Source organism: Phocoena sinus, chromosome 9 (genome assembly GCF_008692025.1).
Source record: "Phocoena sinus isolate mPhoSin1 chromosome 9, mPhoSin1.pri, whole genome shotgun sequence".
In the NCBI taxonomy this organism is placed as follows: domain Eukaryota; kingdom Metazoa; phylum Chordata; class Mammalia; order Artiodactyla; family Phocoenidae; genus Phocoena; species Phocoena sinus.
Genome location: NC_045771.1, coordinates 98,250,389 through 98,266,273, shown reverse-complemented (window position 1 = coordinate 98,266,273; position 15,885 = coordinate 98,250,389). Strand labels below are relative to the sequence as shown.

At 54.5% G+C, this 15,885-nt stretch overlaps 1 protein-coding gene across 1 annotated transcript in view; it reads right to left on the bottom strand.

Moving 5' to 3' along the window:
- The window catches only part of ADCY1 (adenylate cyclase 1), a 114,908-nt gene that overhangs the window by 13,167 nt on the left and 85,856 nt on the right, over positions 1 to 15,885 (bottom strand). The window contains exons 12-16 of the mRNA XM_032643229.1: positions 13,196 to 13,285; positions 12,403 to 12,659; positions 11,994 to 12,120; positions 1,120 to 1,236; positions 260 to 406 (exon numbers count right to left, since the gene is read on the bottom strand). Coding sequence (XP_032499120.1) covers positions 260 to 406; positions 1,120 to 1,236; positions 11,994 to 12,120; positions 12,403 to 12,659; positions 13,196 to 13,285 — 738 coding nt within the window. The remainder of the gene's footprint in view (positions 1 to 259; positions 407 to 1,119; positions 1,237 to 11,993; positions 12,121 to 12,402; positions 12,660 to 13,195; positions 13,286 to 15,885) is intronic.

The window sequence follows — 15,885 nt, the reverse complement described above, 5'->3', positions numbered from 1 at the left end:
CTCCCACCTGAGCTCGACATTCACAAGGCAGGGCACAGACGCCAGCACCCGCCCTCCCCATATCCTAAGGCCAATTTCCTTCCTCAACTGTCACGGTTGGTTGGGATTCCCAAGGAGACAAAAGGTACGTGCTCCCCCTGGCCCCGTGCCATCCACAGAGCACGGGCTACATCGGTGGACACAATTCAGGACTCGGTTGGAGGAGGGGCACCAGGATGGCCCAGGCCCAAGGGGGTCAGGACTGTGGGGCGGCCCTTACCTCGTCAAAGTCGGCGATGATCTCGTTGAGGAGGCGCAGACACTCCACGCCCATGTTGTTGCCATCCAGCTCGATGTAGAAGTCGTTGAAGTTGGGGATGGAGGCGAACATGACCCCCACCTGCGAGTACGACTGGTAGTACAGGTCCTGGGGGGTCAAAGGTTGGGTCAGGCACTGAAGAGGCAGGCAGAGCAGCGCTGAGGGCCGGCGCTGGGAGCAGGGCCCGTGGACCAGTCCTGAGGCGTGGCTGCCAGGACGCGCCGGCACCCCGTGCCACACGAGGAGGGGACTCGGAGGAGCTAGGCCCACACGAGGTAAGTCAGCTCACAGGTGGGTGCAGAGCCCCCAGCCCAGCGGGATGAAAACATGAGCCCTGGAGCTATTTCAGGCCAATGCTAGTGAAGTTAAGCCTGGGGGTTTGTGCCTTTAGGACCTAAAAGCCCAGCCTGAGCCTCTTTATTGTTGAGTCCGCTTTCGTAAGCCCTGCCCTATGCTGACTGGGTGATCCCAGAGCTTTACTGCAGTAGGTCGCAGCCACTAGGACGTTCTGAGCAACCCAGACAGCTCTGAGCACAGAGAAGGGAGTGAACCGCCAGCCCTACGGGTGGGTGCGGCAGTTCCTAGGGGGCCACCCAGGACGTGCAGGCCTTGAAACGGCGCTTCCCAACCTCTTGTGCACTTTACTGAAGCCCACTCGCCTTCCCTGTGGGGACAGTGGATGCTGTGCTCTCTCCCAGGATCAAAGGGGAGGGCATGCCAGCTCTGGGCACCTGTCACCCCCATGGCCCAGGGCCCTCAGATGGTCTAGTTCCCACCCTGCCCTTGGGGTGGCCGAGGGGCCTCTCCACCTCGGTGCTCACCATGTTGCGGGGGTTGGACATGAGGAAGTGCTGGGCGACGTGGGCCGGCAGGAGGTTGAAGAGAATCCTCTTGTTGTCCAGCTTCACCCTCTCCATGTCGTCCCTCTCCTCCTCTGCCTGGGGAGTGGTCCTCCGTGAGCCACTGGCCCGCCCACTCACGCTCCCCTGCTCGCTCGACTACCCGCCTGGACCAGACTCTGGACGCTCTTCCCCAATGGGCCCTGACGTCGGGGCATCCACGCTCGTCTCTGCATCGTCCAGTTCGAGCAAGAGCCCTGCTTAGTCAGTTTAACCGGACGCCCCACCCTTGACCTCTGATCACCCCGGATATCTGCTCGCGTTCCTCATCTCCGAGCCCCGCCAGGTGATGTCGGATCACCTTGGTGATCCTGTTAGGTCAGTTTAGCCGGAAGCCCCCTCACGCCGGATGCCTCCTTTGGGAGTTTCCCATCCACCGCCCCCCACCCTGCCCCTTGGCTACAAAGCCCCACTTGCCGCCCTCTGTTTTGGGTTGAGCCCGCTCTCTCTTCCGCTGCAGTGGTTGGTCCCTACGCCTGACGCAACACTCCCCAAAAATGTCTGCCTTACCCTCTTTAAAGAGAGCTCTGAATCATTACACCTGTAACGCATGCTTCTCTCTGCTATCCAAGCTAAATGCCAAGTATGCCAATGGTCTCCACCAGGCTCATCTCCACGCCCCCTCCAGGGAGTGACTAGATCAACATTAGGGGCCCAGAGGATCCACGCAATTCTGGACTAGTCACCACCCGGTTCAGCTAGAGCTTCCAAAGGACAGGCAATAAGGGGCCTGGCCCCAAATTCCAGGGTCTACCCCCAGCCATCTTCCGGGAACCAGAGGCCTGAAGCAGCCCTCTGTGGGGCACGTGCCCACTCCCAGGACACACCAGGCCTCCAGCAGCCTCCGATGTGCCTCCGGAGCATTGCCGGCCTCACTGGGAATGCCCGAAGCCAGCGGTGGACCCTCCCTAAGCTCCTGTGTCCTCTAGAATCTCCTGGCTTTCAGCAGGACTCACAAGTCTCTGGGCGCTGAGAAAAGCAGAAAGCTGCAGGGGCCGGCGGGGGGGCAGACCCAGTGGAGCAGAGGGTAGAAGCCGGCGGGTCCAACTGGGGGACGCGGCCAAGCAGATGGCAGGTGCGGTACGGGTCCCAGCTGGCTGGCCTCTTAGCTCCAGGGCCCTGAGAGCCTAATGCAACCAGTGGTGATGGCCCCACTCACTGGCCACCATGAGGGCTCAAGAGGTGATGCTGGCAAAGTGCTGAGGGCAGCCTAAGGTCAGGTGCCAGCCCTCAGAAATGGAGGCCACCGGATCACTGTGGGTCACTGTCCCCCACTTCCACATCTGGCACCTGGCCATAGCCAGGGAAGGAGCTCAACTGGGGGGACATTACATCAGCATTACAGGGGCAACAAACCCTTGAATGCAGTGACGATGTCACAGGCATGCCGTGTTGATGGCCTGCGGCCGCCACCAAAACCCACACCATGGAGGGCAGCACACCCTGGTTCAAGTGGCCGGGTACAGAGCTCCAATTACCTCGTCATGAAATGAAACACCCATTCATAGAGGCACCATTCCTACCTATCAAGGGGTTAGGAGGGCATGTGCTAGCTCGTAAGCCTTGAAGAGTGTCACCTATTTTTGGTGGTGTTATTATAATAACAGTTGAAGTGGTCGGCTACACGCTGCTGGATTTCATGCAGTGATTCCACCAGTTAAAAGCAACCATGTGAGACCCCCAAAGGTGGATGTGAGGAGGCCTCAGGCCACAGCTGCCAGGAGGAAGGGGGGCCAGCCAGGAGTCCCAGGCCTCCTCTAGGGCGTTTTCTGGGAAAACACGATGTGTGGTCCACAGGAGCCGTCAGTTAGCAACAAGGCTGATGCACGACAGGTTTCATCCTGCCCCTTAAAGCGGGTAAACATGCTGCAGGTGAGGACAGGAGAAGGAGCCCAGGAGCCCCAGGATCCGGCTCAGGCAAGCATGGACCCTGCAGACAGGGCTGTGGCTGTGGACAGCGGCTGAGATGGGTATCAGCAGACACAGCCGTGTGGGGAAGAAAGGCCTCACAAGGGAAACGGGAACCTCTCCTAAGACACATATAATTAATTTCCTGTTAACACGTGTGCACTGACACACAAAAGAAGGTTTTTTGAAAGATGAGGTAAAGAGAAAGTAAATAATATTTTTTAACTAACAGGTGTTTAGAAATTTATTAATGGCACAAAAATTTTTGCTCTCTCCAAACACTTTATGTGTTGAAAAGCTTTCGTTCTAATTTCGGTTTATTTCAATTTATTTACAGCTAACTCAGATTTATGGGTTATCAGATTAGCTCTCTTTCTAAATAATCAACTACTTTTTAATCCATCCACGGATGTGAACGTTTTTGTTGAAATCTGACTGATAAATGTCTATCTTCTTACAAACTAAGCAGAAGAAGTTGGATCGTTATATTTTTCACAAATAAGATGAAAATCCACTGAAGTTCTCTTTTTGTAAGGCTTTCCAACCAGCCAGGAAGTATTGGTAAGACAGAGCTGTGGGTAATATACATTATTCCTGTAAACAAAATCACACGACAGAGACACATCCAACATCCATTTTCAAAATGTTTTCTCGGGCTTCCCTGGTGGCGCAGTGGTTGAGAGTCTGCCTGCCGACGCAGGGGACACGGGTTCGTGCCCCGGTCCGGGAAGATCCCACGTGCCGCGGAGCGGCTGGGCCCGTGAGCCATGGCCGCTGAGCCTGCGCGTCCGGAGCCTGTGCTCCGCAACGGGAGAGGCCACAGCAGTGAGAGGCCCGCGTACCGCCAAAAAAAAAAAAAAAGTTTTTTCTACAGCATAGTTTCCTTAGTTATCAAAGGGGAAGAGGATGGGGGATAAATTAGGAGTTTGGGATTAACATATACACAGTACTATATATAAAATAGATAACCAACCTGAAACTAATACAACATGGTAAATCAACTATACTTCAACAAAATAATTAAAAATTAAAGAATTAAATTAAAAAAGCACGTTCCCTCTCACGTGTCAAAAATCTGACCCCTGACTCTATAGGACAGATTATGGGAGCTTACCTTCCAGAAATTAATTACCAGGGGACACTTACAGACAGCTACACGGCATCTCAGAAGGGCACCCAGCCTGGAATCACTATCTTTTGGTAAACAGAACAGAGCAAAACAAAAAATAGCACAACCAAAAAAAAAAAAAAAAATAGCACAAGCTGACAACTCCCGGCAGATGACCGGTGAGCCACTGTGCCCTGTGACTCTTGGTGTGACCCCTATGAGGTGCTGTGAAGCTTTCGGTCTAACCAGCCGGACGAGCAGACCCTGACCCAGCAGCTGGAGTTAAGGACAGCTCGCTAAAAATGAGCAAGTGAGTGAGGGTGGCACCGGCCTCGCTATGCCTGGGCAGTGATGTCCCTGCCTGCGTCCTAGAAGTGACATCTGGCCAGAGTGAGATCAACCCAGCCAGCTCATTCTTCAACGAGGAAAGCACGTTTCTTAATTTTCAGATTCGCTCAACTATAAACAGAACTTCTGATGTTGTTACACAGTGTTCCGCAGAGAAACAGAAACAATAGGGCAGATATAGATATACAGGAAGAGATTTATGAGGAGGAGTTGGCTCTCGTGATTATGGAGGCTGAGAAGTCCCACCATCTGCTGTCTGCAAACTGGAGACCCAGAAGACCTGGTGGTGTAACTCCTGAAGGTCTGAGAACCGGGGTGCTGAGGGCAGAGACGATGTCCCAGATCGTGCAGTCAGGCGAGAGGGGCTCCAATTCTCCCTTCCTCCACCTTTCTGTTCTATTCAGGCCTCCCTCAATGGATTGGATGAGGCCCACCACATTGGGAGGGGGAATCTGTTCTACTGAACCCAATTCAAATGCTAATCTCATTTAGAGATACCCTTCCAGACGTACGCAGAAAAACCTTTGGCCAAATAACTAGGCACCTCGTGATCCAGCCAAGTTCACACAGAAGCTAACCATCATGGTGTCTTCTTCCAAAACCCCACTGTGCTATCTCACTTGCCTTCTGGGGTACACACACCCCCTCTTCGGGACACCCAGGCTCTGAGAACCACCTCCTCCTGGGGAAGCACTGAAAGGGAAAGGGCCTTTCCAAAGCACACAGAGAAGCTGAGACAGAGGGTCATCAGTCCCCAGGTGAGAAGGACTTCATCTCTAACTCTTGAACTGAATCATTCCTAGTTGCCTCCCTTTGATAATTTAGTCTCACTTGAGGAAAAGGCACTCCGTGAGACATGTGCATCAACAACTGCATCAGCTGGGCAGGCGATCAATGATGGTGCTTGTCTCCATAGAGGAGCGGCTGCCCTGCGGAGGGGACAAGTGTGGAGATTCAGGGTGGACCAGGCTGGTCAGGTCACACGGGGCACAGGCATCCAGAGGAGCCCCCAACCCACTGTCAAGAGGGTGAAACACGAGGGGAGGTGGGGTCAGAGGAACAGAGATAAAGATGATAGCAGACTTATCATTAAAAGCAACGCCAGACGAAAGGTGGCGGAACATCTTTAACGCACTGAGCAGAAAAAAAAGATCATGGACTCAGAATCCTATACCCAGCAAAAGTATCTCTCAACCACAAAGGCAAAATGAAGAATTTTTCAGACACGCAAGAGGTGAAAGAATTCATTACCAACAGACTTGCAAGAAACATTAAAGTGGGTCCTTCAGGCAGAAGGAAGATGACAACAGACAGAAGCCTGGATCTGCAGAGAGGAATGAAAAGCACCAGAAAGCGTAACTATGTGAGTAAACAAAAAATACTCTTTCTCATTATAACATACCTTTAAAATAGACTTTAATGTTTATGATGGAAATAATAATATATTTGGGGGGTTATAATATATGTACAAATAAAATCTATGATGATGTCAATGGCAAAATCCCTAGGATGGAAGAAACCGATGTACATACTGCTGCTGTGGTTCCTATACTGTATGTGAGGTCGTATAATACCACTTGAAGACAAGCTATGATAAGTATCCATTAAAAAAAATACAACAAAGACTTAGAGCTAATAAGAAAAGAGGGAGATCAAGTGGAATAATAGAAATATTTAATTAACCTAAAATAGAAAAAGAGGAAAATGAAAGCAAAGCACAGATGGGACAAATAGGAAACAGCAACATGGAAGATTAAAGATTAGAATCCAACCACATCAATAATCACATTAATTGTAAATGGAACAGCTCGATTAAAAGGCAAGATCCAATTGTACGTTGCTTATATGAAATCCACTTTAAATAAAAAGATACAAATAGGTTAAAAGTAAAATGATGGAAAAACATATAACAAGAGAGCTGGATTACCTATATTAATATCAGACAAAGCAGACTGCAGAGCCAAGCATATTACCTGGAAAAAGAAGGTCTTTTTTTTAGGGATCGATATTTATTTGGAGTTTTTGGTTTTAGCCCACAGGTATACAATAGCATCTTTTTTTTTTTTTTTTGCAGTACGCGGGCCTCTCACTGTTGTGGCCTCTCCCGTTGCGGAGCACAGCCTCCGGAAGCGCAGGCCCAGCGGCCATGGCTCAAGGGCCCAGCCAATCTGCGGCATGTGGGATCTTCCCAGATCGGGGCACGAACCCATGTGCCCTGCATCGGCAGGTGGACTCTCAACCACTGCGCCACCAGGGGAGCCCGAAGAGCGTCTTTTTGTTGATCAGAGGGAAAAGGTTTCAATTTATCAAGAGGACATAATCCTAAATATTTATGCACCTAATAACAGATCATCAAAATACATAAAACAAAAACTGATAGAACTGCAACAAGTTCTATCCACAGTTGTAGTTAGAAATTCCAACACCATTCTCTCAAAACTTGATAGAATGACTAGAGAGAAAATCAGAACCTGACTTAACTGACATATATAAAACACCATCCAACAGCAACAGAACCTCTCCCTAGCTAACTCCTCCAAAATCTCCAAGGCTCTATCAGGTGTTATCTTTATAGGCTAATGTCACCAACTTGGGGGCCCGGTCAGGCCGTGGGCCTGTCACACGTGTGGAGAAAGGAGGCCTGGGAAGTGACTGGAGAAGGAGCTGCAGCAGGCCTCAGCTCAGCCCAGCCACTGGGAACTCCACGTCTGAGCTCCCCCCGGCCACCGAGTGCTGAGAATGGCCACTGCACAAGTGGGAATTTCCGTCGGAATAGGCACTCATTGTAGAGAGAGAAATTTTTATCATAATCAAAATTATAAGTGTCACCATGATTATCTTATCATATCATTATCATATATCATCTTATCATATCATACGATAATGACATCATATCATATCATTATATTATTTTTTTCAAAGAAAAAAAAAATCACTGGAGCAAAGGCATTCCGATAGTTCCAGATTAAGAGGTTGAGGAAGTCGTCAGGAAGGAAAAGCCCATCAGTTTATTTAGGTTTCTAGAACCAGCTGGGTCTCAATAAATAATTAACCCACTGAGTCTTTGGTCTGGCAATTTTGCAACAGTTCGAGGCACTCTGATGTGCCTCTACAGGACATGCTGAAATATCCAGGGGGCAAATGGGCAAAGTCTAGAAATTTCCTTGTTTTGCTGCGTTTACAGGAAAGCGAGGCGTTTCCCGTTACACATCGTTAGAAAAATATGTCAGTGTGTTCCATGTAGGCAATCCTTCCCCCGTGACACAGAGGTTCTCTCCTGCACCAGACTCCCCGGAAAGCGCTCTTCACAGTGGGGCCGGGTGTGCAAGGGGTATCGCTGGCAGAGGACCCCAGGACAGGGTCAACCACTGGACTTAGTTAACATTTAAGGGGACACCAATGCCAAGAACAGCTCTTGCCAATCCAGACGAGAGAACCTGCCTGCCTGCCTGGGGGAAGGGGTCCCCGGCTGGGGGAGCCGACAGCCGGGGCCTCAATCCCACTCTCTGAGCGTGAGGTCCAGAACGGGCACCCAGTCAACAAGCGGGAAACCCCATCTCCCACACCCGCAAGCCGGTCCAGCTCTTCCTGGACCGTTCTTCTCTAGCTCTGAGTAGCTACTCATAACTGAAAGATCTTAAACCAGAGGGCCCAGCGGACGGCGAGCAGACACATCTCAGGGACCAGCCTGCCCGGTCACCCTGGATACCCGGCCGGAGCCGGACAGACCAAGTTCAGCGGCACAGCCCACCACGAAGAGGCCGTCCTCCCTTACCTGGCGCGGCTCTGGCAAACTGCAGCAGCCACGTGCCCTTTCCAGGAATGGTGTGTGCCGGCCTCTTCCCCTGGCGTCTGCGCTGACCCAGGACCCACCCAGAGGGCTCTGCCTACAGGCCCCCTTGCCGCTGGCTTCTGGCCGGGCTCGGCCGGTGGGAACATCAGTAGGGGCTGCGGGGGAGGCAGGAGAGCGTGGCTGGGTCCCTCCCAGCATGGTCACTGTGGGCTGGCTGTGTCCCTTGGCTGAAGGTCGTGAATCCTGTCTGGTGGCCCAAAATGTCCCAGGTTCTGAGGACCCCTTCCACTGTGGTGCCCTGGGCACTGCACCAGCCTGGGGTTGTCCTATCCCTGCCCCACCTTTCAGATGGTCCAAGTGCCATTAGCTCTCTTGACCTCATTGGTCTGGAGCGTGCCCTCTGCCCTCTGCCCAGACTGAGTGCTACGTGCCTGAGACCACACCCACCTCTACCGCAACCCCCGTGCCTGATGGACAACCATGCCCGGGCTCTACAGGGCCACTTCCAAGTTGCCCCCTGGAGGCCCCTGGGACTGTGGGGTCCCCATCCCGGGGTGCCTCCCCCTGCCCCTGCTCCATCACACTCCATGGCCAGGCCACCTTCCAGAGACAGGGATGGGATCCTGCCACCCTGGCTTTGGGGCCAGCAGTCAGCCCTGCCCACAGAGAACGGGGGGGGCTCTGACCCCTCAATGGTCTCCCCGCCACCCTTACCCCCGGGGTCTCTGTGAAGTTCCCCCTCCTGGCACACACCTTGTCCCCTTTCCTCAACACCAGCCCCTCACCCTCCCACGGTTGAGTCTCAAGCGTCCAAGAGGCCCAGAGAAGCCCAGGCTCTTCCCAGAAGCCTGGCTGGGCATCGTGTGCACATGTCGGTGGGGCTGCAGCCTCGATCTGGCACCGGTGAAGGCGGCCGCCTGAGCGCCCCAAGATGCGGGGTGAGCCAGAATCAGGTGGATTCCCACCCTTATGCCCTCACCAGGGGCCCTGCCCAAGCTGCACAGGAACTGGGGCCAGTGCTCTCCAGAGAGCGCACCTGGGGGGTCCCTGCCTGTGGAGAGGGAGCCAGGGGGCTCAGATCTCTGCGGCCCCTGCCCACCTGGAATCCAGGTATGGGGTGAAGACAGGGCTGGGCCACAGGCCCCTGCGAATCAGGGGTCTGTCCCAGCAAGGGCTGGCTCAGGGCTCCCACTGGCCGCACACAGGGAGTCAGTGTGTCCAGAACAGGCACTGACTTAAGAGTACAGGCTGAAGAATAAAGAAACAGGCAAACCCACAGGGACAGAAAGTAGATGAGTGGTGGCTCAGGGCTGGGGGGTGGCTAGAAATGGGGAGCAACCGCTAATGGTTATGGGGGTTCCTTGGGCAGCATAAAAATGTACTAAAACTGACTGTGGTGTTGGTTGCACGATGCTGTGAATATACTGAAAGCCACTGAATTGTATACTTTAGATGGGTGCGTGAACCACGTGGGATGTGAATTACACCTCAGCAACGCTGCTGTATACAAAGGAATAAATAAGCCATGCTTTTCACCTAGCATATCCGTGTGCGCACACACACACACACACACACGCACGCACATTTTCTTTCTTTTGTTTACCCAGAATAATGGAATGATTCTTCATGATCTTGAATACAACCTGCCCTGGTGTGCAGACAGCAACCTGTTTAAGTAGCATCTGTCTTTTCCAGGTTAATTAAACTAGAGGGTGAACAGCAGTTTCCACTGGAGCGGCCGCTGCCTTCCGCCCCCATCACAGCCAGCCCTCCCATCCCCCCTCCCTGCCCCTCCTTCCCACAGGGAGAACACCCAGCAGTGGCTCCGGAGAGAGCCCAGTGGGGCCTACAGCCTGTCAGATGTAACACAGTGTCTGCACCTATTGTGCGCCAAGCCTGCTGGGAAGGGAAGTGTAATTATTCCTCACTGCAATGGCTAATGTATGTGTCAACTTGACTGGGCCACAGGGCGCCCGGATGGCTGGTGAGCATCCCTTCTGAGTGTGTCTGAAGGAGAGATTAGCTCTGAACAGCTGGACTGCGGGAGGAGGTCGCCCGCTCCAACGTGGGTGGGCATCATCCAATCCCCTGGGGCCTGAAGAGGAGAAAATAGCAGAGGAGGGGCACTCCGCTCTCAGCCTGAGCTGGGGCGTCCATCTTCCCCCTCCCTCGGACATCAGCACTCCCGGTTTCTGACCTTGGGACCCAGACTGGACTACGTACACCCCAGCACTCCTGTTCTCTCACGGCAGGTGGCAGACAGCGGGACGTGTCAGTCTCCGTAACCTCGCAGGCCAATCCCGGGAATAAATCTCCTCTCTGCAGAAGCCAACCAATACACTCCCACACGGGATTAGGGTCCTCACTCCATTCTACTGCGGACAAGGGACCCCAAGTGGAGTTGTGGGATTCCCGAGGAGGACCACTTAACTCTAGGCCCACCTCCTGCCCACCCGACACAGCTGACCAGCGAGGGCCTCAGCCACTGACCTCCTGCCTCTTCCACCGCAGGACACGGACAGGCGTCATCCGTCTTCCTGAAGCAAGGGTGTGGGCAGGCAGAAAAAAAAGGAGCCTGGGCCCCCCAGCAGGCGGGGAGAGTGTGGGGTGACAGCGGGGTGCACCCAGACACCTGGCTCAGAGCCACGTGGCTCTGGGCTGGGACCCTGGCTACACACAGGATCCTTGGTATGCGGATGCTCCCACCCACCACAGACCTGCTGGGACCTCCAGTCATTCCAGCCCTGGCCCTGGGCACGTCACATCCGTGTCTGATCCCATCTGTAATCCCACCTCCCGGGCAGGGCTGCTGGGAGGACTGAACAGAATGAACTCCCTCAGACAGCCAAGGGCTGCTTCTTCATGTGTCAGACGAGAAGAGTCCCCTGCAGCCCCTGTTCTACCGCACACCCGCCTCCCCGTTTTTAGATGAGGAAACCAAGGGGAAGCAATGTGTCCAGAGCCAAGAAGTGCACAAGTTACACAGATGGAGTCTGACCTCTGGACCAGAAAGCCGGAAGGTCTCGGTTCCCAGAGTCGGGGACACAGAGCAGGTGACAAGGGGACAAGGAACAGGTGATGAGGGGGCTTGGAGACACACGACACCACGCGTGACCTGGGCTGAGCCCAGAAGTGGCCCTGGGTATGCCCGGTGTGCCTGTGCTCTGGGGTCGTCGCCTGACACAGGGGCTCAGGGCCCAGGACAGCTCACGGGTCTGCTACTCCTCCGTGTCTCTCCCTCTCGTTTCAGAATTCCCCAGCATGCACTGTAAAAACGTCAGGTCCTGACCCCCAACCACAGACCTAAATCTGGAGCGGGCCATGCGAGATTTGGCATCTTCAGGAATTTTCCACGAGCCTGATGAGACCCACTGTCACGTCCGGCCAGCGGAGGCCGAGCCCCTCTGCACCGTCACCCCTCTGCCAGCACGCCTTTGCTCACTGCTGGCAAAGCAGTCAAACTCTGACCGTCGCACAGGGCTCGTCAGACTGCCCCCCCGCCTGCCTGCCTTCCTGCTCCTTGGCCCCAATGGTGCCATCCACAGAGCCGCCGGCGTCCAGCCGGGAGCCCCCACCTGACACCTCTCCCAAGGGGCCCCCGCCCCCCCCACCCCACGGAAGCTGAGGGGTTCCTCTTGCCTGTGCGGCCCACAGGTAGTCCAGCCGCAGCTTGACGTCCACCTGCCGGGCGTGCAGGGCCAGCGTGCACGAGAACAGGAGGATGGCCACGATCGGCTCAAAGCTGCGGCCCGAGATGGCGTCACCCCTTGGGGAAGAAAAGGAAGGAAACCCACGTCAGTGTCCCGAACGCAAGGCTGGTCCCCAGAGGCCCCTCAGACGCGACACCCCCAGCGGCGCCTGGGACTGACCCGGGCGGAGAGCCACATCCCCGGGGAAACCCGAGGACTGGCTGGAACGTGGGTCCAAGTGAAGAAAGGGAGAAGCCCTGGCACTGGCGAGCTTCTGTTCAGCAAGTCGGAACACAGGGCCCCTCGCGTGGACACAGGCGATGCCTGGCCACCGGCTCTAGCCGGAACAGCGTACCTACCCCACGGCCTTCGTGTACCCGCCGAGCTCCAGGACGAGGATGTAGGAGGTGGTAAGCACGGCAAGCAGGATCATTTTTGGCAAGGAGGACACCCGCAGGAATACAGCCAGCGGGAGGGTGCCCACGAGGCCACACAGCAGGGCGTGGGGCGCAGACTCGCAGGGCACGGCGGGCAGCACGCGGTCCCGGCGCCCAGACGACAGGATCACCAGGGACCCGTTGGGACTGGAGCTCCAGGCCCAAGGCAGGCAGCCCACCTGGAAGGGGGACAGAGGACCCAGGAGCGTGGAAGGAGCCCCACTCAGGACACTCACGCGCCCTGCTCCCAGCCCCCTACGGCCTCCCGCTCCAACCCGCTCCCGCAGCGCCATCAGCCGGGCCTCGGAAACTTCTGCCTGCTCCCGGCCCTTCTAGTCTCCTGACTACCCAAGAGGGGGCAGGCTCCCCAGGGCCTGGGCCTGGGGGCATGAGACCCCTACCATCCTCCCAAACCACTCAGCTCCATCCTGACCCTCCCCCCACCCCCTCCTTCCTGTTTCTCTGCCCAAGCTTCATCCTCTGTGCACTGGGAAGGCCGGGCCTCCATTCCCAGGAGGATCGCGTGTCCTGCACTGGGTGACGTCCCCTTCCCACCCCGCACTTCCTTGGGCACCCCCAGGCCCATCTCTGATCCCCTTGTTTCCCTCCCCAGCCCAGGGCCAGGCCCTCCAGGGTGGTCCCCGCAGGGCCCCCCGCGTACCTGCGCCTGGCGGCTCTCGCCACGCCCAGCCCCGTGCTCAGCAGAGACACTCACCACACAGCCTTGGGCCACGGAGTAGATTAAGACCACGATGAAGATACACAGGACGGTGCGGATCTGGATCGTCAGGCACCCTGGAAAACACTGAACAACAAAATGTTAGTGAAAAAACGGCCTCTTATTACAAAGTCGATCGTGTTCACGGTAAATAAATCACAGTACAGAATGTTGAGAGCCACCTGTACGCAGCTAGAGTCTCACCGACTATTCATCCTTCACACACCTTTCTTGGCTGTTTTCATATAATTAATCTCCCCGGTGAAAAAGCTGCCAAAACTAAAAAAGACGAAAACTGGAGTCTTATTAAAAAGATGCTGTGACGCTGGGTGGCACTGAAAATCACCAAACAGATTACCTTGACATTTTCAGTATATTGCATCCTTCTATCTCAGAAATGGTAAGACTTTCCATTTATCTGTGTCTTATATGCTTTAACTAAGTTTTATCATTTTCTTCATACAGGCTTTATAAAATTTTTGTCAAGTTATTAGAAGACTTATTTTAAGTCTATTTAATAAACACATTTTGCAATATTCAAAAATGATTTCATGGATAAAAGAAGTTCTTCTTAGATTCACACTTCTGAAATTAGAAATGAAAACGCAAATAGAGACCACAGGGAGATTACAGAAAACACCGACCAGCCAGGGAGCCCGGGACCATCTACATGGTTATCCCTCTATCCTCCCCGCTATGAAGTTGGGATCATTACCGATCCTGCTCTACCGGTGAGGAAATGCGGCCCAGACACCACTCATTCTACAGTCCAGGAGACACAGAGTGGGGCGCTCCAGCTCACACAGTGGTGGATATGGATCTGGGTCCCAGTTCTAGGCTCCAATACTGTTGTATTTTCCTTGAAACACGGATCTCCTCTGAGGTCCTCACGCAGGGGAGCTGTTCTGCGGTGGTGTGAGCCCCGCTGTCTTAGTACCTGCATCACGCCCGTCCCAGTCTTCTCTCCCACTGAGCCCTGGGCAAGGCCGTGGATGAGCCGGGGGACTCCTGCCCCCAGCCCCAAGAAGCATGGGCTGCTCACCCTTTTACTCAGCAAACCCTGGAGATGCTGCTTCTGGCCGGGTGGGCTTCAGGAGCCCCCAGGGCACCACCGGGAGTGGGGCCTGGCCCCTGGTGCTGCGGGAGAGGTGGAAACAGGACAAATGTCTCTTGGGAGGCGATGAGTGGAGGGCCACTGGCCAAGGCTGGGCAAGCCCTGCCCACGGTGTGTCCCCCTCCGGGCCTGGAGGGTGGACGTGGATGTACAGCTGGGTTGCTGATGGCTTTGGGCCACCCAAGGAAGCACAGGCTTGGGCTGAGACGGCACATAGGGGCAGTTAGAAGACCCAGAGAGAAACTGGTCTCAGGTAGTTGAATGGAGTCACTGGATAAAACCAGCCCTGGGCCCACCCTCCTCCCCTCCCTCTCTCCCTCCCTCTGGATTTTCCGAATATATAGGACAATAAATTCCCTTTCTCGTTTAAGACCATTTGAGCTGGCTCTTCTGTTACCTGCAAAATAACATTGTTTAAGGCCACCCCTGGATCACACAATGGTGAAGAGCTGTGACGGCCAGCCTCGGGGTACTGAGACCCTCTTCACTCCATGCTAAATGCCTGATCCTACGAACGTGTTTGATTGAATACACAAGAGTTAAAATACCTCTCTGGAAATTAATAATGACAATCACAAGGACCCACGTGGAGCTGGGGCTTGTTTGCTGAGAGCAACTGGAGGGGTAGGAACACAGGCATGATAAGAAGGGCTGTCTGTTCATTTTAAGACTGATGGCCTTCACAAAGGACCCCAACAGTGTGACAAGGCCGCGAGGCAAGGGGATGCAGAGCAAGACCCTGCCCGGTGCCCTGCAGAGAAGCAGAGCCGTGGAGCGTGCTGCGATCAGGGCGCGACACACGGAAGAAACCGCGGCCGCACCAGATGGCCGGCGAAAGGAGGGGTGACCGCCCGGCACCGTGGAAGGTCAGTCCTAATGCGGGCGACACTCTGCCGGAGCCGCGTGGCTGCAGTCTAAACGACCGAGGCAAAGCCGACAACTACACAACCGCAGCCTTCTCCACTCAGCCCTGCCTCTGCGCTCTGGGCTTATTCTCCGCCCATGCGTGTTTAGGGCCCAGAGAAGCACAGGGCGTGGCCAGAGACCACGTGCTCCCATGGGGGCGGGGGCTTCAGAGGCTTCTGACCAGGCATCAAACCTGACATCAGCCTTTGGCTAAGATCAAGTGCAGTAAGAACTGCGTTTTACACTACGGCGCACGGGTACGCACAACTGAAGCAAACTTCCGGGAAACCCTGACTACAGTTGATGTAGGATGGCATTTTCATTCATTCCTATTCCATTCCTTTTCTTCACATCTCACAAAAACAAAAACAAAAAACAAAAAACCACACACAAAAACAAGCAAAAAACCCCTAATTTCACAGACCCCCAGAGAGTTGCAATTTGAAGTTTAAAAAATATGACTTACCCTATGCTAAATACATGAACTCAACCCCACACAGATGCACTGCAGAAGCCACTGGGGCTGAGGTAGAAAAGGATGCGTCACGGGGACGGCAGGGCACCCTCAGGGGCTAGCAGAGCCCTCGAGTGTGTCCCCAGAGGGTCACTGTCCTCTGCTGAGGCTCTGTCTCCCTCCCCACGGAGGGAAAACCTACAGGTTTTCTAA